This window comes from Leucopleurus acutus (genome assembly GCF_964270905.1).
Source record: "Leucopleurus acutus genome assembly, chromosome: 16".
In the NCBI taxonomy this organism is placed as follows: domain Eukaryota; kingdom Metazoa; phylum Chordata; class Mammalia; order Artiodactyla; family Delphinidae; genus Leucopleurus; species Leucopleurus acutus.
In genome coordinates, this window is record NC_139158.1 from 40,338,589 (window position 1) to 40,363,425 (window position 24,837).

At 49.9% G+C, this 24,837-nt stretch overlaps 1 protein-coding gene across 1 annotated transcript in view; it reads left to right on the top strand.

Moving 5' to 3' along the window:
* Positions 1 to 24,570, top strand: part of DTD1 (D-aminoacyl-tRNA deacylase 1) — a 98,908-nt gene extending 74,338 nt beyond the window's left edge. The window contains exon 5 of the mRNA XM_082857554.1: positions 24,415 to 24,570. Within this exon, the coding sequence (XP_082713680.1) occupies positions 24,415 to 24,567 (153 nt within the window). The 3' untranslated portion in view covers positions 24,568 to 24,570. The remainder of the gene's footprint in view (positions 1 to 24,414) is intronic.
* Positions 24,571 to 24,837: the final 267 nt, after the last annotated feature.

A 24,837-nucleotide genomic window follows, 5' to 3' on the forward strand; every position in this document is an offset into this window, starting at 1 on the left:
GGTGGTCGGTCACATGGAAGTGTGAGGACCCCAGCGCGCGCCAGGCTCCGCGCGCCGGGCTCCACGCTCCGTGCCCAGCAGCCCGTCGGCGCCCCCGGTCCTGCGTCTCCTGCTTCCGCAGGCAGGCCTCGTTGTGTCTCTCTCCGGGCGCCTGTCTCTCATGTCGCGGGTGGTGATTCACTCTGCGACCTTGGTTCAACCAGAGTGGTTGGTTTTCAGTGCTTTCTCTCTTTTGATGGGAGTGATTCCCAGGGCCTGCACGTGTCGGAGCTGAAGCCGGAGTCTCTCAAACCCCTAAGTGATGGGTCCTGAGGACGGGTCCCCACAGAGGCTTCTGGAAGGAGGGAGGGGGTCTAGATGGAGGGCAGCTGAGGGCCAGAGCCAGTCCCCGCCTCGGGGCACGGAAGGAGCGGAAGGGGGGCGGGGCGAAGGCGCTGGAAGCTGGGGGCGCTGGGGGCGGTCGGGGTCCGCGGGAGGAGCGTGGGAGAGAGACAGCGGTTCCTGCTGTGGGTCCGTGGCCTCGGGTGACAGGGGACGGTGCAGGGGCAGAGGGGCCGTCGGGGACAGGCGGCTGCCTCCTCCGGCCTGGGTGACCATGGCTCGAGGGCGCGTGGCGCCTGTGGTGGCCGCACTCACCCCCGTTCACTTTAGCAAATTTAGAGGAGAAACAGGGTAGTTCATACCTAGTGCTTTGCTTTGGTTTTTCTCAAAGCTACATAAGAGCTTGTGCTTTGATGCCGCGTCACTGACTGATGGGGGCGCCGGGTGATGCCGCCGGGAGTGTGGGGCAGGGACACTGACACTGGGGGCAGGCGATGCAGCAGAGCCCGGCAGAGGAGCCGCCGCTTCCCCTGCTCAGGTCGCCCTGGGCCCCATCCTCCCAGCAAAGCCCCGCTGCCTCTGGGGGCTCCTGGTAACCAGGAGCCTGCTGGGCTCTTCAGGGTCTCACCTCCTCTCTCTGGGGCTGCACTTCTGCCACCTGGGCATGTACCTCCCGAGCACAGGGTCAGCATCGTGCAGGGCGCGGGGACCAAGTCTGAGACACGTAGTTACATGTATAAATTACATGTTATTTATCTGTATCAAGGTAACAGAGTAGCCATAGTTTGTGTTCCGTGCACGCTCAGTTATTATATAAACATTTCCCCATTTTAACTATTCCTCTTTATCATGATTGTAAATGGCCACAAAGTAGTCCATGATGTGACTATAACAACTTAAAACAAAAATCTATTGTTGGGTATTAAGTTGTTTCCTTTTTTGGGGGACGGGGGTGGGTGCAATGCTGTAGTGTGTGTCTGTACGTATATTTCTGCATACACCTCTGGTACTTTCTGTAGGGTAAAGTTCTAGAAGTGGAATTTCTATTATATTTCCTTATATATTTTTGTTAGATGTTACCAGTTGGCCCTCAGAAGGCTTATAATTTACATTCCTAACAGCAAGGTGTTCTTGCCAATATTTGTGTATGCTTTTAAAATCTTTGTCAATTTTGTAGGTGATAAGTGATCTAGGTGTAACTTAACATATCTTTTTTATACGTGAGATTGACTCTTTTAAAATATTTACCAGGGATTTCCCTGGTGGTCCAGTGGTTAAGAATCCACCTTCCAGTGCAGGGGACGCGGGTTCAATCCCCGGTGGGGGAACTAAGATCTCACATGCCGTGGGGCAGCTAAGCCTGCGTGCCACATCTAGAGAAGAGCCTGCGTGCTGCAACGAAGAGCCCGCATGCCTCAACTAAGACCCGATGCAGCCAAATAAATAAATGGATAAACAAATATTAAAAAAAATACATTTACTAGCTATCTGTATTGTGTGTGTGTGTGTGTGAATTGCCTGTTTCTTACTTCTTCTTTTTTTAAAATCAAGGTGTTCTTTTTCCTAGTGATTTTGTCTTGCCTTTTCTCCAGCCTGTCCTTCCTTGAAGGGGGCGGTGGCTTGGACTACTCATAGACCAGGTTGCAGCAGAGGTTCTTGTGAAAGAGATTTCATGAGAAGCTGACTCTCTCAGTTTTTCTACAGATATTTATCCAGCACCTGCTTTGTGCCAGGTGCCTCTAGACACTGCGATATGACAGTGAGCAAAACAGGATATGCACAGAGTGTGTATCATGCATGGTGTGTTGGGGTGTGTGTGTGGAGCTCTGGGAAACTGTACACACATAGACAGGTGTGTCAGGTGGTGACGAACGTGATGGAGAAGAGTAAGGCCGGGAAGGACGGGGTGGGGGTGGGGGTCTGGTGGGCCGTGTTTTGAGGGAACCGTTTGCATCAAGGCCTGAGGAAGGAGGAGCAGTGTCTTGGGAAAGGCGTTCCAGGTGGAGGGAACAGCCAGTGTGGGTCCCAGAGAGGGGCAGTGCTGGGTGGGTTTGAGAAACAGCCAAAAAAAAGTGTGTCTAGCAGGGCACGTGGGATGTGAGGGTGGTGGTGCTGGTGGGAAGGAGGTGAGGGGTGCCAGGCCGGGGACGTGAGGCCTCAAATCTGAACTGCTTTAGAATTTAGGACTGTGGATTATTGCAGAAGGAGCTTCTGATGAGGAAGCAAGCACTTCCCAATGCTGGCAACCCAGGCCGGACTCAGTGAAATAGAGAAGAAAAAGGAGGTTCATTATGTTTATAGTAAATAAATATAGTGTTTTGAGTGATGGGTTCACAGTCTTTTGACAGCAACGAAGAAGGCAGTTTTCTAGAATTTGAGAAAACTTGTTTGCAGAAGGCTGTTTAATCTTAACTCCTCCTTAATCTTTATGCAAGTCTTCCTGACCTCCTCTTCTCCTACTTCTGAGGTCGTTCAGTTAGTCGTTTCTACTTTTAGGCAGGGGGCCATTTCCCAAAAGAGCAGTCTTGTGCCAGGGGCTGGTTATCTCTCTGAGTTAGTAAGACCCATACCCCCGCCATCTGTGTTTGAAGCTGAAGTTGCATCTCAGGACAAGAACACATTTCCTTGACTCTCAAAAGATATTTGTTCATTCAGTAGTTGATTTGTTCGTCTTTCAAATATTTATTGATTGATTACCTGCTGTCCCATGCATGGTACTGGGACAAAACAGAGCCATTCCTCACTGGTGGTTCAGACTTGTGGGGGTGAGGGAGGCGTTCTCCAAATAGTCCTACAAATAAGTATGTAATTGTCAACTGCGGTAAATGCCATGAGGTGTAAATACAGGGGGTCATGTGAGTGTGGATCTGGGGTCCTGGACTCAACAGGGTGTCAGGAAAGCTTCCCTGAGGAAGTAGAGTTGAGCTAAAGAATGAGGAGCATTGAATGAGGTGAAGTGGGATGGGAAGAGCATCCCGGGGGGCAGGAGCCACGTGTGCAAAGGCCCCAAGAAAGAGAGCAGGTGACTCTGGGGTGTTCTTCTGAAATGGCAGGGAAATGCATCACAGGTTTTTTTTTTTTTTTTTTTTTTTGCGGTATGCGGGCCTCTCAGTGTTGTGGCCTCTCCCGTTGCAGAGCACAGGCCTCAGACGCGCAGGCTCAGCAGCCATGGCTCACGGGCCCAGCCGCTTTGCGGCATGTGGGATCCTCCTGGACCGGGGCACGAACCCGTGTCCCCTGCATCGGCAGGCGGACTCTCAACCACTGCGCCACCGGGGAAGCCCCATCACAGTTTTTAGATGCATTTAAATACACTCAGGGTGTAAACAGTCACCCTTTGAGCATCTGGAAGGACCCTTTTCCGGAACAGTTTACTTTCCTAGAATAGGTAGCTGAATGCTATTTTTGTTGTCTGCTCTCATTTTATTTCCTAGTGTTTGGACTTCTAGCTACGATGCATTCACAGAAATTCCCTGAGCAAAGACTTCCTTCTTGGGGAAGCAGTGCTGGATCATGCAGAGCCCTGTGCTGGGGAGCTCGGAAGTCCTGGCCCCCTGCTCACCCACGATGGGGGTGGGGGAGGGAGATGGAGCCCCAGTGGCCAGCAGGGGAGGACTGAAGGAGAAATCAAAAATGCAGAACCCTCTGAAAGCATTACAGACCATCATGGGTTGAAATTAGAAGCAGTGTGTGCATTTTTAATATTCTGCTAGGAAAAGGCCTGTAGCCCATCAATGTTTAATGCCTGGATCATAATAGAAAGCTGAGCAGCGCTCCCTGGCCCCGTGGGTTCCAGCCTGGTCCAGAGGAAAGAAGTCAGGTTCTATTTTAGGCCTGTCTTTGGGACCTGGATCCCACCGTGTAGCGAGACCCTTGAGATCTGAGTTGCCTTTTCTCTCCCCTATGAATAGGTCCATCTGATAGAAGAAAAGTAGTTTGCTCTGTGTTATCCACCCCACCCCTTGTATATATGCTATGTGCTGTTTTCAGGGGTTATACACAATTCACAATTCAGGGGTTATACACAATTTCAGGGCTTATACACAATTTTTTTACCAGTTTTCTCTCCAGATTTTTGTAGAATCAGTTGTAGACTTTCTTTAGGGTAGTTCTGTTAGGGACAGAAAAAGGGGGTAGAATACACATTAGCTGTCCCCCCCCTTTTTAGCATTCATGTGAGCAGTGATGTGCTGAGATTTCCATTTGCTTGTGGATGAGTGACCCCCCTATCCCCAGGGAGATTTATTTGGACAGCGGCGTGTGCAGGGGCGTCGGGGGACAGGGAAGAGTCTTTCATCACTAATAGTGTTTACAGCTGCCAGTGCCTGTTGACAGTAAAGACCAGGGTGACTTTTAGTCAGGGTTTTTTTTGTGGGTTTTTTTTGCGGTACACGGGCCTCTCACTGTTGTGGCCTCTCCTGTTGCGGAGCACAGGCTCCGGACGCGCAGGCTCAGCGGCCTTGGCTCACGGGCCCAGCAGCTCCGCGGCATGTGGGATCTTCCCAGACCGGGGCACGAACCCGTGTCCCCTGCATCGGCAGGCGGACTCTCAACCACTGCACCACCAGGGAAGCCCTAGTCAGTTTTATGATTGTTTAAAGCCATCTAGACTAGCACTGTCCAGTAGAGTTTTCTGTGATGTTGGGAGTGTATCGCGTCTGCGCTGTCCAGCACGTTAGCCGCCAGCAACTTGTTACTAGTGAGCACTTCAGATGTGGCTGGTGTGAGTGAGGAGCTCGACATTTAATTTCACTAAGTTTTGATTTAAATAGCCCTGTGTGGCTGGTGGTGACCGTCGTGGACGAGTGCAGGGCGAGGCAGTGCCCGCCTGTTGCCTGCACCCTTGGCCGTACTGCTTGGAGGACCTCATGCCTGGTGACCATCAAGCCAGCTCTCAGGCTGCCCCTCACCTTTTGGTGTCGGTGCCACGCATAGAGGCAGAAGACAAAGTGTGCCCGTGACAAACATGACCACCTCGCTTGCAACTTCAGGTGCAGTGCTGAGTGTATAAAAGAGCATACTCTTATTGAGGGCCTACTGTCTTCCAAAGATGTGTGCACCATATCGGAACCGTGCCCTTCTCTGTAGTTATTCCTTACTCGGCGTGCCCATGGCCAGTGCAAGGACTGAATGGAGGTTCCCCTCTTCCGTGTGTGGTTAGATAGTAACACGATGTTTGCAGATTGGAGGCTCTTTGTCAGAGATGGAGGTGATGAAATGGTTTCTGACTTCGTAGGGGTAAGTCTCTGGCATGTGGTGTGTTGGTATTAATATCAGCTACATGATCTCTGTATCTTTGCTTCCTCTGGCTGTTTTCCAGTGGGAATGCCACGCATCTAGGGCACTTGGGGTGTCTGGGGCTCGTGGAGGAAGAAGAGGTCATCTCCTCTGCCTTTGTCACAAAGTTGACTGATTTCGCCAGAGCAAGGACTAGCCCGACTGGTAGATAGGGTCGTTGAGGGAAGAGGACAGGTGCTCTGCCAACCATTGACCTGGTTGTCTGTGAGGCCAGTGGCCTAAAGGGACGTCCTGGAGGCAGGCTCATCAGGCTGGAAGAGAGAACTGTGGCTCCAAACTGGGGTTGTAGCAGCTGACACCACCAGCCTAGGAGTTCCACTTACTTTTATAAAATCTGCCTGATCGTCTTTCTGCCAACAGGATAGAGCTGCAGATGAATTAATCAGCCCTCCTTCTTAAAATACCTCATACCTTGAACTCTTCTAATTTGATATATGCTGCTTGTACATTTGCACATTTTCTGGAAACATGACATGGATATAGATTCATCTTTTCTGCTTTTAATTGGCACCTGAGTAACCATGTCTCAAATTTTTGATAACTGGTAAATTTGGTAACAGAATTATTCTCTGCTTTTCTTCCTGACCTTCTGTGCCTCTTCCTTATTGTAGTTGGGGGTGGGTGGGAGGGGAGGGGCTATTTGTTCTCAAGACCCACTTATATCAACGAAGAGAAAGTGGTCAGTAAATAATGTTGTTTTCTACCAGCTTTTGTCCAAAAACTGCATCTTCAGCATGAGTCATGCTTATGTCCTTTAGCTTCTCTTCTAGCTCCTTAAATAAACACCTTGAAGGTACCAGCCTTCACACCCACTGTGTGTTCAGTGCCAGTGTGGTGTCCACATGGGAGTGGACTTGTGCAGGGTGATGTGAGAGCAGAGGCCTGCAGCGTCATTGGGAAGGCACGGCGCTGCGTTAGAACAGGATAGGTTAGACCCGGCCGACCAGGGGACAGGCACCAGCCACACCTGGCTGTGGAAGTTTAAATTCACCAAAAGTAAATAAAATAAAAACACTTCCCTTCTTTATGGCTGAGTAGTATTCCATTGTATATGTGTGTGTGTGTGTGTGTGTGTGTGTGTATACACACACCACATCTTCCTTATCCAGTCATCTGATGATGGGCACTCAGGTTGTTTCCATATCTTGGCTATTGTAAATGATGCTGCAGTGAACGGGGGGTGCAGTTAGTCTTTTTGTATTCTTTGGGTAAATACTCAGAAGTGGGATGGCTGTATCATATGGTAGTTCTGTTCTTAATTTTTTGAGGAATCTCCTTACTGGTTTCCATAGTGGTGGTGAGTATGCTGTAGGGTGTATAGAAGTGGAAATATAATGTTGTTTACGTGAAACTTATATAATGTTATAAACCATTGTTACTTCAATTTAAAAATAAAATTAAATGAGGATGGTAGTACAACAAATGTTTTCTCCTTAGCCCCACAGGCCACATTTCAAGTGCTCAGTGGCTACATGTGTCTAGTGGCTGCCGTATTAGCGGAGACCAGGACATTTCTGTCACAGAGCAAGTACTAGCGGAAGGGCTGTGGAAGGCATTTTGGGGATGAGCTTTATTTATCCAGCCAGCAGGTACTGCTGAGCGTCTCCTTGTCAGGCCCCGTTCTGACCGCAGGGCCACCGTGAGAAACAGGGAAGGCCTGGCACTCACGGAGACCCCCGCATAATAAACATCAGGACATCTGTGCCCACTGCTGCCTGGGGCCCCAGGTGCTCCTGGGGACTGTCCCTCTCGTACAGGGACAGCATGTTTTACCAAAGGGGAGAGTGGCTAGTGCTGCAGAGAAACAGCCCAGCATCCTCGGCATCAGTTTCGTCAGTGTTCTGAGCGCCATCTTCTTCCATCTGGAGAGTGGGGTTTTCAGTACCTGTCCTGTGGGGCAGCGGTAGAGGTGCAGAGAAGAGGTATTTGTAAAACCCAGTGCTCAGCACTCAGCATTAGATAGAGACTCTTATTACTCTAATCTTTTCCATCACAGAAATGGTTTAGAAGCTTGAAAAGCAGCTTCAGCTGGAGGCAGGGGGAGGAGTGGCCTTTTCCGGGAACAGGACCTGCAGGGTCAGGTGCAGCTGCCTCGCTTCATCCCAGCATCCGCGAGGGATGCCGCTCGGCTGCGAGGATGCTCCCAGTGAATCCCTGGCGTAAAGGGGGTGCGTTGCGGACTCCTGTTCCGTCCGTGTTTTTATAGATGTTTTGTTGTTTATACCCAGGCTCCGTCGGCCTCTGTGTAAAGAGCACATCTTCACTCGTGAGCCTCTCTTAGAATTCTCCAGGGGAGCAGAATGTGGGCTTCGCTCCCAGCCCTGGTGCGTTTCCCCAGGCTCAGGACTGCAAGTGTTTGAGTGGGTCAGCTGGGACTGCTGGGACAACCCCCTCGTCGGGGCAGGGGACAACAGCCTCTTGCCAAGATTAGACTGGATGGCCAGGTGACACCTGCAGTTTCCACATCTTTCTCCCAGATCTTGTCTGGTCTCCCCAACCCTTCAGGTCATTCTGACCCCAGGTGCCTGCCCTAGATTTGAGGGTCCTGTGTGGGTGACTGAAATGCACGTTAGTGAGGAAATTCTCGGGACTGAATGGCATGTTCCAGCAGTCTAGAAAAGAGTTACTGTGCTCGTAGGTGACTGTAGTTTTTTCTTGTTTTTCATAAAAAAAAAAACTGAGAAACTAGAGGAAAATCTTGTACTCAAGACAGAGCACATCTTTTAAAAATGATTAAACAACATTACAAAAAAGCCATTGAACCAATGTACTCTTGTTAATGCAACAATTTTAATTTCTTCTTTATAGTCTTTTCCAAATATTCACATAATCTTTGTTTTGGTGTAATCACCACGGACTTCTTCCAGTTAAATCTTTTCTTAGATGTCTTCAGTGAGGATGACTGATTTTTATATTTAGCATTTTTGTGTTTGTATATTAGTTATTAAGTCAGTCTACTGTAACTTACTAACTTTCCTTTATGGTTGGACACCTAGATTATTTTTAATTTTTTCACAATTGTAAGTAATGCCAAAGTGAACATCTTTATTCTGATAATTTTTTTTTTGATGTAAGAGAAATTCTAAGAAATGGGTATGAACACATTTATGGCTCATATATATAAGCAAGTCAGTAAAACTTTATCAGAGCACACATTGAATTTTACTGTTCTGTTAGGCTTTTCTAGAATCTGCCGATGTATTTGTTTTTCTTTCTTTCTTTCTTTTTTTTTTTTTTTTTGCAGTACGTGGGCCTCTCACTGTTGTGGCCTCTCCCGTTGCGGAGCACAGGCTCCGGACGCACAGGCTCAGCGGCCATGGCTCACGGGCCCAGCCGCTCCGCAGCATGTGGGATCTTCCCAGACTGGGGCATGAACCCGTGTCCCCTGCATCGGCAGGCGGACTCTCAACCACTGCGCCACCAGGGAAGCCCCCGATGTATTTGTTTTTAACAATAGCTACATAGCTCAGTTCTGTATTGTTAATGAGAAATGACCTTAACTTTTTATTGTGGAAACATCTCAACAGTTTAGACAAATATAGCATATAGAACCCAATGGACCCAGCGTCCAGGTCATCATCACCCAGTTATGGCACCTCTGATGTCATTAACCCTCCCACCTTTGGTTTTATTTTGAAGCAAATCTCAGTACTCGCTTCAGAATTGTTTCATCTCATTGAAAGCTCATTGTGGTTTTGATTTGCATGTCCCTGAGGATTAGTGATGTTGAGCATCTTTTCACGTGCCTGTTGGCCATCTGTATGTCTTCTTTAGAAAAATGGCTCTTTAGGTCCTCTGGGGGGTATCGTATCTTCTTAACGCTTTCTGAAGATTCTGATTGGATTTTTAAATGTTCATTTCTATTTGCCGAATTATCTCTGCTCAGAGTCAGTTGTCTGTTTACTCTACGTGATCCTTCTCTTTTGAGCTGCGGATGCTCCCTCAAGTATCTGGATGTTTTTGGCTGTCTGTCCGCACCTAAGAATGCTGACCGGAGTAGGTTAGGTAGTTGGTAGGTAGGTAGTTTTATAGGTTGGTCATTTTGGTCTCCAGTGTGTCTCTTCCTACCGGGGCACTCAGCCTACCTGCATATGTGGGCAGGAACCTCAGGAAAACAGTGCAGGAGCCCTGCTTGACTCAGGTTTTGAAAGGGTCTGTGCAAGAAGTGGAAAAAAGGGCACTTAACCAACGGCAACTATGAGAGACTTACAGCAATTCTAAGAATGGCGTTTTTGTTCTTATTTGTTTGTGTTTGTTTTTAAAAGTTATTTTTATTTCTCAACCATTTTGCACCCCAAGGACATTTGGCAGTGTCTGGAGACATATTTGGTTGTCACAGCTGGGGGAGGGGAAGTGCCACTGGCTTCTAGTGAGTAGAGGCCAGGGATGCTGCTGAACCCCCTGAAGTCCACAGAACGGCCCTCACAGCAAAGCATTCATCTGGCTTCAAATGTCACTACTGCCGAGATCAAGAAACACTGATCACGGAGAGCGTAGCCCTTTCAAAGGGCAGTCAGGGCAGGGTGAAGGATGGACCTTCTTCACATAAGAACCTTGACGGCAGTGCCCATTTGGGGTGAAACGGGTCTTTCTCATGGTGCAGGGCAGTGCTGATGTGTTAGGAAAAGCACCTGCACTGTTCCTGGGTCTGTCTAGAAATATGTGTATTTTGAGGAAGGAGAATCTCGAAAGTAAGGTGGCTCTGAGCATTACTTCTGTTCTCTGATTTCACTGTTAGCAAACTGCCTCGCAGAAGGCGAGACTTCCTGGTGGCTTCCTGTAAAGGGACTTGTGGCTGATGACAAAGGTATCTCTGGGCGGGGTGGAGCAGCGTTTGTACAAAACTATAGTGGGCGCTTTTGTACATGTGTTTTCTCCCACACAAATGGCATTCATAAAGAAAAGAGTATTGCTCCAGCCCTGCTCCGGGCGCCTGGAGCCAGGGTTTCAGCTGAATTCCCAGAAGCGCCGTTTTTCTCTGACAGGCTGCGCACTCGGGAAGTTTGTGCTCAGTAGTGTTTACCTTGCCTGTTCTGTTTGGAGGCCAGTCAGGCTGTTGGAGCCGCTTGGGCAGAGCAGTGGCTGAAGATGAGGTGCTGTCGCTCGTGTGTGTTCTAGAAACATTTATTGCATAATCTGTGGTCACTGAAAAAGGACATATGTAACGTGCATGTGTACAAAGCCTACCGTTAGGGTGACTGCCCCCCACTTTCAGACGGGAGCCCCAGCCGCTGCCACCCAGGGCTGTCCCAGGCCCTCCCCTCACAACCCCTTGCCTCCCCCTGAGACACCCCGGTGCTGTGTTTTGTGCTGGTCCCCCCACCCCTTTGTCCCGAGCGGCTTCAGCCCACGCGTGTGTCCCTGGCTTTCTTGTTGGGGCTTGTCTGCTGCACGTCGTTCTTTTCTGTCGGGCTCGGCCTAGTGGGGGGACCCTCGTGTTTCAACACCCTCCGCCACCAGACAGGCCCTCGGAGCTGCATTTGTACTGTTCTCAAAGAGCTGCTTTTTTTAGTTGGTGAAGAGAGGGGAATTCTAGGGTTTGATGGCTGCAGCTGTAAATTTTCCGTAGCAACACCTCAAATGGTAAATCAGTCTGTACAGAATGTCTCGTAATTTATTTAAATCCTCTTTCTGTGGGCATTTAGATTGCTCCACAGTTTTTACTGTTGTAAAAGGCAATTCAGTGAACACCCTTTTGGATGTATCTTTGTGCACGAAGCCACTTATTTTCCACGAGATAAATTCCAGGAGGTGAAATTATTGGGTCAAAATGTGCAGACACTTAGTGTTTGAGATGTGTGTTGCCAAATTGCGCCCCTAAGGTCCACATGTACTCTCCATCACCAGCATTCAGTGTTCCTTTCCTTAAACCCTTGCGAAGGCTGGTTTATCCTTGCTTAATTATCATTGTTTAATCGGATTATCATTGTTTAATTATTATTATAATTAATAGTATATCATTATCATTGATTATCATTGTTTAATCCTTGTCAACTTGATGACTCATAAATAATCTCATTGTTTTTATTTGCATCAATTACTAGTGAAGTGGCACTCTTTCTCATAAGCTTATTAGGCATTTGCGTTTCATCCCATTTAAGAGGTTGCTTGTGAATCTGAATTTTAGATCCCGATAAGTTTAATTTCTCATTTTATATTTTCTTCTTCACCGGTTAGTTTTGGGACTTGTCACTCAATTTTATTGGTTATATTACTTAACACAGTTTCTTTATTACTCTCTCAAGAGGCTGGAGTTCTTCTGTAATTTATTTATGCATTTATTTTTTAAGGGTGGGAATGGCCATAAAACATTCTGGATACTTGCAGGTTTGGGAACGTCCTGGTTGATCCGGGAATGCTTGGGTCGCCAGCTTTTACCTTCAGGTTCTACAGGTGTCGCCCCGATGGTTGGTTGGCCTCCTTCCTTCCGTCTGTCTACGCATCTGTCTGTCATCATGCAGTCATCCCTTTGTTCATCCAACACACGTGTCACCAGTGTTTCACTGTGTCTGGCTCCCTGCTGGCATTTAGTGGTGTGCCCTCCGTGTGGATTTCTCTACCTAAATTTCCCTGACTGTTGGTGCCTCCAGGATATACTGGAGCCCGTGGGATGTTCTTCTGTAATGTCTTTGCTTATTGCTTTTTTGGTATCTGCTCTGATCTCTCCTTTTCTCCCATCCTACATATATGACTTATAAGTTTCTATTGTCTTTTCCTCTGAGTATTGGAAGGATTGCATGCATTGATTTTTCTGAGTCATTAATTTTTCTCCATAGTCTTGGATCTGTTGTTAACTATATCTACTGTATGAGTTTTCTTTCTTAAACAAATTTTAAATTGCTTATTAAAGCAATTATGTGCATAACTGAAAATCATTTAGTACATAAAGGCTTGTAATGAAAAATAACCTTTTCTGCCTGTTTTCCCTCGTCCTTGTCCTCTTCCCCGCAAGCAAGTGCCTTTAACATATTTTAAGCTATTTCTTTGGGTGCTTCCCCCTCTGTCCCTAAATTATAAACTTTTACTGTTTCTTTTTTTTTAACTAAATTTATTTATTTTATTTATTTATTTTTGGCTGCTTTGGTTCTTCGTTGCTGCGTGCAGCTTTCTCTAGTTGCGGCGAGCAGGGGCTGCTCTTCATTGCAGTGCGTGGGCTTCCCATTGCGGTGGCTTCTATTGTTGCGGAGCAGGGGCTCTAGGCGCACGGGCTTCAGTAGATGTGGCATGTGGGCTCAGTAGTTGTGGCTCGCGGGCTCTAGAGCGCAGGCTCGGTAGTTATGGCACACAGGCTTAGTTGCTCCGCGGCATGTGGGATCTTCCCGGGCCAGGGTTCGAACCCATGTCCCCTGCATTGACAGGCAGATTCTTAACCACTGCACCACCAGGGAAGCCCAAACTCGTACTGTTTCTTGATGTATTAAGTTCTGACATCATTTATTTCATGCTACTGTAGAGGGGGAGCCAGCACTGCTCATGCCGCACACCCTCCCATCTTTCCAGCATTTTGATATCATTTTAATGGAATCCAAAAATGGTGTTTATGTTGCCATGACCCTGTGACTGTGGGTCACCACAGGGCCCAAGTCGTACCCTATCGTTTTTTTCCTTGTTCAGCCCTTTGCTTTTCTGGGAGTATGTACTTGTCTTTCTTCTCTTGAAATCTTGTTTGGAGCACTGTATTTTCTGCTCCTGCTCCCAGACCTCTGAGCCCAGGCCCTTCCTGCGGGAGCCCCGTCCTCCGGAGCGCTTGCCCCACTCGCCTGCCCTGTGGACAGGTGGCCACCCCCTGCCCCTCACCCCGGCCCGGCTGCCGAGCACCCTGACCTTGACTTTTCTTCAGGTTGTGGGCACTGTTTTTCTGGGTCCCACGTCTTCATTATTTTGCACAATAATTCTTCATCGTTCCAAATCTGTTCTGTTGGCATTTGTACACGTAAGACCCAGTGGGGCAGAGAAAAGGTCTCCCCTCTTTTTTAAGACTCTTGCAAATTGAAGAAACATTTTGAATCATTTAAGCAACACTACTAGTTTAAAATGCTCGTGAACAGTTTTCTGGTACCAATTATGCATTGGAATACCAAAGATGAAATTGTTTTAGTGTCTCCTGAAACTTCGCTACAGCCCGTGATTATTAACCAGACACGTGCCAAGAGAGACTCCAGCCTGAGGCAGATGGTTTTTTGGTTTGTTTTTTTTTTTGAATTTTAGAATTTTATTTATTTTTTTATACAGCAGGTTCTTATTAGTTATCTGTTTTATACATATTAGTGTGTATATGTCAATCCCAATCTCCCACTTCATCCCACCACCCTCCTCCTCCACCACTTTCCCCCCTTGGTGTCCATACGTGTGTTCTCTACATCTGTGTCTCTATTTCTGCCCTGCAAACCGGTTCATCTGTACCCTTTTTCTAGGGTCCACATATATGCGTTAATAATGTTAACGCAGATGTTGATGAAGTAGGTGCCTATTATTTCTGCCCGCAAAGAGCAGCGGCCTAGAGAGGAGGGGGAGCTGTTAGCTCAGCCGTGGGGCGCGAGAAGCCGGCCTCTGGCCTCCGAGTGCCACAGCCACTGCTGCTTCCTCAGCGGCGGGGAAATAGTTAACTTCTTGCCCATTACTCTCGAAATTTTATAATTAGCCCCCATTGAAGGAAGAGGCCAGGCCACAGGAGTGGGTTGTGTCGTGTTAGAAGTGCAGTTGATACCTTGTCCCCAGTGGGGTTAGGGAATGGAGGGCAACATAATAAAAATCCTGGCTGCTAGAATATATCGTTTGCCATGTATATGGGTGACCAGTTTTCAGAGAATTCACGTATATAGTGAGATGTCACAGGACTGTACTGCATCCCTCAGCGCCTTCAGTGGGGGTGGAATCCTCATCACCCCCATGGCCCTCCTGTGTCTGGGGTGCCCACCAGTGGAGAACACTGGTTAACACGGGGCCTGTAACACATAACAAATGATCACGTTAAAATGTGGCTCATTTCAAAGCATGTAAAATGCTTCTGGTTTGGGTGCCCCCCGAAGTGAAAAGCTTGCGATACAGGTCTTCCCAGTACAGGAAGCACGGTGAGGGGTGGAAGCGAGACGGAGAGGGGGACCTGTGCGTTGGTGACCCCTGGGCAGGGCACCCCCTGGGGGGCCGCATGGAACACATCTCAGCGTGGGTGCCGTGCGGCCTGAGGGGGCTGGAGGTGGACCCCTAGCACTCGTTTCCCCCTGGCTGAGATCACGTCCAGGAGTGCTTGCCTCCAGACATGTCTGCTGCCCACACTCAGGCCAGGTGCCCCCCCTGGGCCCGGGGGCATCTTCAGGCTGAAGGTGCAGGTGCTCAGGCTGGAGGAGGTCAGAAGTCGTGGGCTGACACTGCAGGGACCTCTGGGCTGGGGGACATGCAGGCCCTGACAGCCTCTGCCGCGGTGATAGAGAAACCCACGCCTTTGCTGACCTCGATCCCATGAGGGCCTGAAACAAGCCGCCCCGGGTCCTGAAGGCTGGAGCCACCCCAGCGTGGACGTGGACGGGAGGAGAAGAGAGTAAGAATAATGCGAAAGACAGCCGGGCACCCCGCCCTCACTGCCACTTTGCATGCCTAAGAGGGTTTTTGTAAACAATGGGGAATTAGAAAATAAAATTAGATTGCACGATTTCAGATGGGAACGGATGCCTCCTTGCCTGACTTTTTTCCTTTTTTAATTCCCACGAAAACCTCAAGCAGAGTTAATAATGTATGAAAATTAGGTACCATGTGTGCACATTGCTTTGTAATGTTTTTATTAAGCAGCCAGTTGATTTAAAAATAACACAACATGACAGTTGACATAATGGCAGATGCTTCAGAGTGTATGGAAACATCCTCTTTGAGTGTTCTGTCAGATTTTCCATTACACAAGGACATTTTTAAAAAAGAAGCTTTCAGAATTATCACATAATATGAAATTATATCAAGTTACAATTCGATAAAACAAAGTTGCCCAAATATAAATTCCAATTGCTTTTTAAAAAATGGCTTAGTCAACTAGAGCTAATCTGTGGAAGTAGGTTTCTACAGATTGTTTAAAATTCCACAGTAGATTCACACTTCTGTCTTCTCGGAGTTTTGCGAGTCTCATAGGCTGATGGGAATTTGCCTTTTCTTCTTCCCCCTTCCCACTCTCTGCCCTCTGGCCTGTAGGCAGCGGAAAGAAACAGGGAGAAGCAAAAGGTCATGGAGCCAGGGGTGTCCAGTAGCTCAGGAGATGTCCCGCCCATGGCACGTGGGCATCGGGCTTGGGTGGAGGCGCCCTTTCCCGGCCTTGAGCGCCGTCCTCCGTCATTCCCTGAAGGGTCCACCCCTGAAGGGGTCCCCGCCTGACGTGGAGGGACTGTGGGCTGTTCTGGTCGCTGTGTGGGGCCTCTTGGGCTTTCCTGCATCTCTAGGCGGTGCTGGCAGGCCGCCTCCGGTGTGTGTGGTCGAGGGGAGCCCCGGGATTCCACCTGACCCCAGGAGGCCCGTGGAGGTGGAGTATTGCTCCACTCCACAGTGCGTCTTGCTTACTGCCTCGAACGTGTTAGTTATTCAGCAAAACAATTCTCTGGTGTCCGCGTGCTCTGCAGGGTGAGAGAATGGCCAACACGCTGGTTTCAATGACTCGGCACAGTCAGGGCATCTTTTCCTGGTGGTAGGAGTTGGTGGACACAGGAAAGACAGCGAACCTCGTGGAGTGAAGGTTCTAGCGCTGTTGAAAAGGGTTCACGGGCTGGTGGGTTTGGGGCATTTTGTCCTTTAGCTCCTGTCCTTCTAAGGGGACGTGCCAGCCATGTCCTCCTTCTGCAGCTTCCTGTGGTCGCCCGCTCGTGCCTTCTGACATCAGCGGGGCCACAGGTGTGGGCCAGCGCCTGCGGAGCCATCATACCTTGTGGTATTTTACAACGTAATTGCAGAGGGGACATTTGGTCTTTATGACTTTCTTGGAATCTATGCAAGGGGTTGGTTGGAACAGAACCTTTCCATCTGCATCACGGTCTATAAAAATCCTAGAAACTGGCTTCATGGGGCTCGCGCTTTTCTTTTGTTACTTTCTTCACTCTCTAATTAGATTTTGCTCCTTCACGGGACAGAACATTCTGGCCGGAAATGACCAGCATTAAAATACCTCAAAGGCAGGGCTGTACCTGGCATCGCCCTAGCAAGATCACAGCAGGGTTGGCTGCCCCGGACCTGGGCTAACCTCAGAAGCCCCTGTCCAGGTGAGCTTCGGCCTCAAAGGAGCCAGGCCAACTGGGGGCTCGGCTGGGAGTCTGGTGGCCTGAGGCTCCTCCCAGCCTGGCCACTGCCTGGCCATGGCCTTGAACTTTCTCTCTCAACTGACTCCACTTCCCGTGCGCTCAGAAGCAATCTGGGAGTAATAATACCTGCTCTTGACTCCTCGGAATGCTCAACGTGACAAATTGGTTGTCACAATCTAAGGGGCCATTTATTTCCCTAGTGTGAAGACAGACTGTAAAGGGATGAAATTAAAATCTCAGGTTATACTCATGGGCCCTTTGAGGAATGAGTTGCCCCTTTTAGTCAACTGCAGTCTAAAAAAGAAGAAGAGGAAGACCTGAAATAGTTTTTGTGGGACTTATGTGAACGTACAAAAGCATCTACAAGAAGCTGTAATTTTTCACATCATTTTTCCAAATCGTGTTGGAAGCAAGTCTGAGACATCGTCTCGCTCGGAGAATTACCCTTCCATCAGGGGTTGCTGGGCACCTGTTTTGTTTGGAAACGACTTGCAAAGAAACCATCTCTCTTGAACCCCTCCAAAACCGCTTCTAGTGCCTGTCAGCTGCGTGGTTTGGACGTTCCCGAAAGAGGCAGGCGGGTGGTGGCAACTGCAGACACAGACCTCTCTGGCAGCTCCTTTGAACCCTCCCAGCCTGGATTGGTGTCCGCAGCTGCAGAGCAGAGCCCTTGGCTGGGCCTCCCCTGCACACGTGGAATCTCGGGGGCGCCCAGAGTCTGACTGTACGCAGAGCGCGTCCTGGGAGCTTGTGGTGTCCACGGCAGCCTGGAGGGGCTCCTTCATTTAATGTTCTGTGTCATCGTCCACTGGATCAGCCCACAGGGTGAAGGGATCTGCCTTTGGAGATGCTTCAGCAGCGCTGTTCTATGAGAAAGACCCGGGCAGGTAGGAGTAGCTCACACGTCTCAGAGCCCGTCCTCCGGTGCCCAGGGCAGGCGGCCTGGCAGTAGAGGCACAGAGGGCAAACGGCCAGCCCGAGGGTCTCCGCTTCTCCCCTTCCAGTGGTCTGCTGTCCGCCCCCTGCCCTGGGAGGGGTCCCTCCTCTGGAGCGCCCACACAGCGCCCTGCTCTGTGGGTCCCACGTGTTTCCTTCTCTTGTGCTGCTGAAGAGCATTAGTTACGCCGCCGACAGGGGCTCGAGCCGGAGCTTCCCGTCCCCCGGAGGCCATCACCTGGTCACTCCCCGCCCCCGTGCTCATTTGTCCAGTGTCTCATGCGCACTGCGGACTGCCCATCACCACGGCCGTGGTCATCAGTGGAGACTCAGGGCTCTCCCACACCTATCCCCCCAGCCGGCCAGCGTCCCGTTTGTGCCCCAGTCCTGGGTGACAGTGACCCCACAGTGCGCTGACCCCATGCGCTCCCGGCCGGACGCCCCCCTTACCGTGGGTGCTGCGCCCCGGGCAGGACTTAACCCCCTCCCCTGCTTCTCCTGGTGGCCTTGACCTCACTCGGCCCCTCGCTCCTCAGCCTGTCTCGTGCAGCCCTTGATGTCCAGTTCAGTCACCTCTGTGTCATCACCCTGTGCCCAGGGGGCCTGCAGCGTGGCTGGTGGTGAAGCGTGAACACAGAGTCCCATGCTGGTCCTGGGAGGCCTTCTCCTCCCTCCTCCAGGGACTCCTGTCCCGCCCTCAGCCCTGCTTCCATCAGCCCTCCCAGAACTTGGGGGCCTGCCCCCAACCCTCCGCGAGCCCTCCACATGCTGGCCGCCCTGTGTTCCCTGCTATGATGCTCTGATGCTCACTGCTTTCCGGGGCTGCCCCGTGTCAGTGGCCGGCCTGGGCCAGACTGGTCTCCGTCACCCTGGTCCTCCTCTCCCGCTGCCACTGACGGGCCCCACTGCAGGGCCTTTCCTTGGGTCAGGATCAGGGCCCCTGGAGAGCTCCCTCTGGGCCCTCGTGGCTTTGGGGGCTTCCCCATCCTGCTTCCTCCTCCAGCCTCGTTTCCGGCTCACTCAGCTTAGGTTTGCGCCTTCTGATTCTTCAGCCACAGGGTGGAAACACGCAGTCACGTTGAGGTCCTACGGTGGCTTGCTGCTGGACCACCGCGGAGCAGGATCTGCGTTAGGGCAAAGGGAGGAGGCTGAGGTCCCTGCGTGTTCTCCACCAGCGAGGACAAGTGCTTCAGGCAGGATGCTGGGGGCGCCGGCGCCCTCGGCTTCACTTCAGAGTGGGGATGGTGATGGTGCCCTCGTGCATGCCGAGGGCTGAGAACAGAGCCTGGCAGTGGGAGCTGCCAGTTATTTATGTGATGGGCAGTCGGCCCCAGGAAAGCCAGCGCTCTGCTTGGTTCTCCTCTGTGTCCCTGGCACCTAGGACAGGGCATGACGTGTAGCCCAGTGCTCAAAACATATCTCTGAAATGAAGTTCATAGATTAAGGAAGAGGGGCCGTGTGATGCCCTGGAAAGAATACGGAGTTTGGCGTCTAGAGGCCTGGTCCCGTCTCTGCCTTTTGCACCCTGTGCATGACACCTGAGCAAGCCCCCCACCCTCTTGAAGGCCCGTTGCTCCTTTACTTCGATGAGTGTGTGATGAGATGCTTTGCTTTCAGCTGCACATGCTCCAAACCTGGCCGAGTGTGGCTGAAACAGGGAGGAGCTTAGTGACGCCCCCCGACCCCAAGAGGGTGGCTGATGCCTCCGGCTCGGCTCCACCCCTCCCCGGAGGTGTCTCTGTACCCCTGGACACCCCATCTCGTTCCAAGAGCTGCCACCGCTCCAGAGGTCTTTGTCCGTCCCCAGGTCTCCATGCACCTCTGTTTATTTGGGAGAGAAACCTTTCTCTGAAGCCCCCTGGTGGTCCCTCAGGTCCTGGTGGCTGTGAATGCTGTCCCCTGACCATGTGACAGCAGGCTCAGACAGTGCTACTTCTGAGCAGAAGGCTGCTCATGCCAGCAGGGAGAGAGGAGGGAGCTGGAGGATGACTATAGCGTAGGCTGCCGACAGTGGCTTCTCCAGGGGACGCTGATGAGAATACAACTGTTACGGGGTTGTTCAGAGCAGTCGAGATCAGGTGGGCGGAGGTGCAAAGCGGGGTACCTATGGGGGGCTCTATCTACCCCATTTACTTTATACCTTTGTGCAGATGCTTGTTTAAAAAGAAAATGTGAATGCCCTGGTAGGGCTTGTGGGTGGGTGGGTGGGGCTTGTCCTCTGCAGTGTGGCCGCAGTCTCCATCCTGCCCTAAAGTCTTATAGTTACTTCACTCATTTTGCTTCTGCCTGGTCCCTCAGGGCATTATTACATTTGCAGGCCCTGTGATAGAGCATTGTTCAACTAGTTTATTTGTACATTAGGCAATCAGAGCATGGTCATCTTAATTAAAAAGAAAGTTCTTTATTTTCTCAGTGGATTTAGGCGTGAGTCAGGGAGGTTTGGGTCTAGATATTCCAGCCCGCCCTCACTGGCCCCGCTCTTCAGAGATCCACCGTGAGAGGCATGGGCTGGCCTTGGGACAGTTACCTGGCCCCTGGCCGTGTCTCGTGCCTGGAGTTGCCTTTGGAAGGTTTGGGTTTCTCTTTAAGGCGCTGGAGCCTGTATGGTTTGGACACTGTCTCCTTTGCAATATGGACACTCTCAGATGATTAAAAAGCAAACAAACAAAGAAACAAAAGTCCTCCATTTTGGTGTCTAGGTCCTGTGTTCACTGGCCTGTGCGGTTTTTATTCTCCTTGACGTAAGTGTGCTCGTTAACCTGAAAGCCGTGGACATGCTACAGGAGTCCGTGTGCAGCACCAATTTCTTTTCTTCTTTTTCTTTCTTTCTCATTTGTTTCCTCAAAAAAAAAAAAAAAATCCAATTGCTTTCTTGCCTTAAGATGTAAATTCCACATTTTGGCTGCATTGGATTCCAAGTTTTCCGAGAAAAGGCTTAAATTTATTAGGTTAGTTCACAATGTTCCCTCAGAGAACTTTTACTTTGAGGCATGGAGCCATATGTGGTTGGGTTGTTTTAAGATAAATAATGAACGACAATCAGCATTACATCGTTTACAGAAACTCGGGCTGTGCCTGTCCCTTCGGTAATTGTCACTCGTGATTCAGTGATTCACAAGCTTGGTCCAGGGCGGTAGGGATGGAGCTGGGGTGTAAGGCCGCGCTGATGTTTCTGCAGTTCGGCTCAACGTTGATGGCGCCTCTGGGCCAGTGCAGAGTCAGACGGTGCCGTGGGGCCCTGAGCAGCCTCTGGGAAGCCTGCTTCCATTGGGGATTATTCGCCATCATCCTGCCAGGATCTGGCTTCTCCGCAGCATTAAAGAGTAGAAAGCGAGTAACAGGTTGGATCACAAACAAGCCTTTGCATGAGATGGAATCTCAGCAGTGCGGGAGCCTTGGTTTGGTTGTGTCACTGGCGATAGTCAACATTTTTTTATATTTACCTCTGAAGAGGGGAAACAAAACTGAGAGGGCCTCTTCTGGAAATAAAAATCATGCTTTCTCAGTGTCTAACTTGGAACATGTTCACGGTTATATATGTGCATTCGTAGATGTATCCATCCACCTACAGATATGTACACATATAACACACACGTGTAAACACACATACAGACACTGATGTGAATGTAAACGGCTGACAGCAGAAGGCGATTATCACAGTTCACTGCCGAACACTGATTCCCAGATGTTTGGATTTCATGAACTAGGGACATGAAATATAAAAAAGGAAGGGGGCCAGCACGAATTGCCAACTTCATGTTTTCTAAGGTCATTAAGAAATTGTTTTGGTGATAGACGCTAACTAGACTTACGGTGGTGGTCATTTCGCAGTATGTACAGCTATGGAATCGTTATGTTGTACACCTGTAACTAATATAATGTTATACGTCAATTATATCACTATAAAAAAATTCTTTTAGTTGTAAAATACACATAACATAAAATTTACCATCCCACCCATTTTTAATTGTACAGCTCAGTACGGTTAAGTACATTCATGTTGTGCATCCAAGATCATTTTGCAAGAAAAAGAGCAAGACAGAAGGGCACCCATTTACCATCCTAATCATTTCTTAGAAGAAAGAGCATTTAACACCAAAAGGGAAACAAGAAAGGAAGGCTGGCATCTTGATGAAGGAAATTCCTCCCACATCTGCGGTAGAATGGCACAGAGAAGAATAATCGTTCATGGAAAAATAATAGTGCAGAGGGAAATATATAGCAAAGAGCTCTGTGTAGCCATTACTCAGATTTTTAAAACGCTAACCTTTTGGTTTAGCAGTGTATACAAGTGTCGAATCATTACATTGTACACCTGAAACTAATATAATGTTGTCTGTCAATTTTATCTCAATTAAAAAGTGCTGGGGCTTCCCTGGTGGCGCAGTGGTTGAGAGTCCGCCTGCCGATGCAGGGGACACGGGTTCGTGCCCCGGTCTGGGGAGATCCCACATGCCACGGAGCAAAAAAAAAAAAAAAAGTGCTAGCCTGTTGTCATCTTTGCTCAAGATCATCTTATTCACCGTGCCTGTACCTGAGCTGTTTTTTACCAGGCCATGGCCAGAGGAGCTCAGCTTTGCCACTAAGTGCACAGTTTAGCAGTGATACTTTTTCACAGCAAGACTTTGTTGACGAAGGAAGCTGTGTGTTGGTTTACATCCTGGCACGAGTCTTACCGTCAGTGGTCCGAGGGCCAGTAGCAAGCAGTCCACGTCTGACAGCGGTCAGCAGCTCTGTTCTAGAGCTGGTTTTGTTGTTATAGAAGTGAAAGCTGACAGTTACAGTTGGAGCCCATGTATATTCATCCCACTATGATCCCATTCTCTTCTCTTTCTCCCCAAAGTTAACTGGACTTGCCTGTATGCTCCCAGTCCATCCTCCATCTGCCCATTAGTGGCACGTAGTGCTTTGTGAAAATGGGATCCTACTGTTCTGGCCTCTGAAGCTTACATTGGTTTGTCTAACGTGGGTTTAGAGACATATCTGGTTTTTTATTTTTTATTTTTTTTTATTTTATTTTTTTTTGCGGTACGCGGGCCTCTCACTGTTGTGGCCTCTCCCATTTGCGGAGCACAGGCTCCGGACGCACAGGCTCAGCGGCCATGGCTCACGGACCCAGCCGCTCCGCGGCATGTGGGATCCTCCTGGACCGGGGCACGAACCCGTGTCCCCTGCATCGGCAGGCGGAGTCTCAACCACTGCGCCACCAGGGAAGCCCTAGAGATGTATCTGTTTTGATACATGTCCATCTGCTCTAGATATCGCTCTGTGGGACTGTGCCACGTTCTAGTTACCTGTCCTCCTACAGTGGACTCAGGTTGTTTCTAGGCTCTTGCTAAATACAAGCAATACCACGGTGCACATTCACAGGAGCTTTTCCTGCAACACGAGAGGGAATTTATCCAGGTGAGCTTTCTGGGAAGGGAGTCCTGGGTCAAAGGGGAAGTGAAGCCTTCATTCACAAAATGGAATAGCTTGTTAACCAAGCCGGTTGTTTACTACAGCTGTTCAGGCACCTGGGGTTGGGAGGTGGGGGAGATAATATCATAAGTCCACCATTAATAAACTTGGTTTTCTGGACCAAATTGAGAGCTGCTGATTATTGATCTATCTAAAGGTTTAATTCAGAGTCTGAGAATAATAAAGCAATGATCTGGCAGGTTGGTTACAGTAACTTTCCTTTGCGTCTTCACGGGGCAGAGACCAGCGGGGAGCATCTGGCCCTTCCCTGTTTCCCCCTTTCCACGTGAATGGGAAAATGTTTGCAGACTTGACCTGGGAGGCCCATGAACCTGGGTGTTGCCGTGTCTCAAGCTTTGTCACAGATGGTTTTTATGGTCCAAGCAAATCCCGTGGCCACGGCTTGGCCCGTCTCCTTGGATGAGTTTCTTGGCAGGTCTTTCTGGGGTGGCTGAACCGTTGTGCAGAGTGTCAGCGGATCTGTCTTTCCACTGTCCGGCCTGTGGTCTCTGAACAAGCTGGGGAGACACCCAGGGCAGAAGTGGCCCCGGGTGGCCTGTGGGACATGTGCCCTGTGGCAGTGTCCCCGTGTAGCCACCAAGCAGCCCGCTGGGAGCACCCAGGGTTTGGGCTGTGGACGAGTCAGGCTTCAGTCTCAGGACAAACCGAGGGCCCAGATGATGTCTCATGTGTCTGATGTACTTTATCACAGCCTTCTCTCACCTTCAGCAAATGGTGGAGAAAACAGTGAGTGGGAAGACAAAGTGGTGAGAAAAAAGCTATAGAGACATCAAAGAAAAAAATAACAGACTAAAAGCCTTTTCATTTACAGTCTCTGCTCAGCCTGTCAAAGAAGGCTGTTAGTGGCCCCTCCCCACAACCCCAAGACAGGCAGAGTGGTGGGGAAATCTGACGGACGTCATACGTCTGATGTGTCTGTATTAAGGATGCTGGTGTCTGACAGACAGACACTTGGTGTGGGATCTGGCATGTCGGAGCCACTGCAATGCCCCATGTTATCAGACAGAAAGCGTTTTTAGTGGTTGCTGCCTGTGAAGTAATTGGTGCTTTGGACATACAGGCATGAGTTTACGTTTGTAAAATAATTCTCTTTCTTTTTCATAACCAGCTGTCGAAGCTTGAAAAGCAACAGCAGAGGAAAGAAAAAACCAGAGCCAAAGGGCCTTCTGAATCAAGCAAGGAAAGAAGCGCTCCTCGCAAGGAAGACCGCAGCGCCAGCAGCGGGGCCGAGGGGGACGTGTCCTCGGAGCGGGAGCCGTAGGGGCCGGGGCGCAGGTAGGGCTCCCCCCGGAGCTGCATCGGCGCCTCTCGTCGGGGGCACCAGTCGGGGTAGAGGATGGGGTGGCTTTGGAGGCAGAGCTTGCTTTATGGCGGTTCCTTGTGGCTTCCTGAGATCTGCTGCCTCCAGGGCAGAGAGAAGAGTTGAGACGCGCCCGCGTCAGGCAACGACTGCAGCTCCTGGCGCTTCTAGAGTGTGGCAGATGGGAGCTCCTGCCTCTGCGCTCTCCTCTCAGCAGCTGCGGGAGGCCTC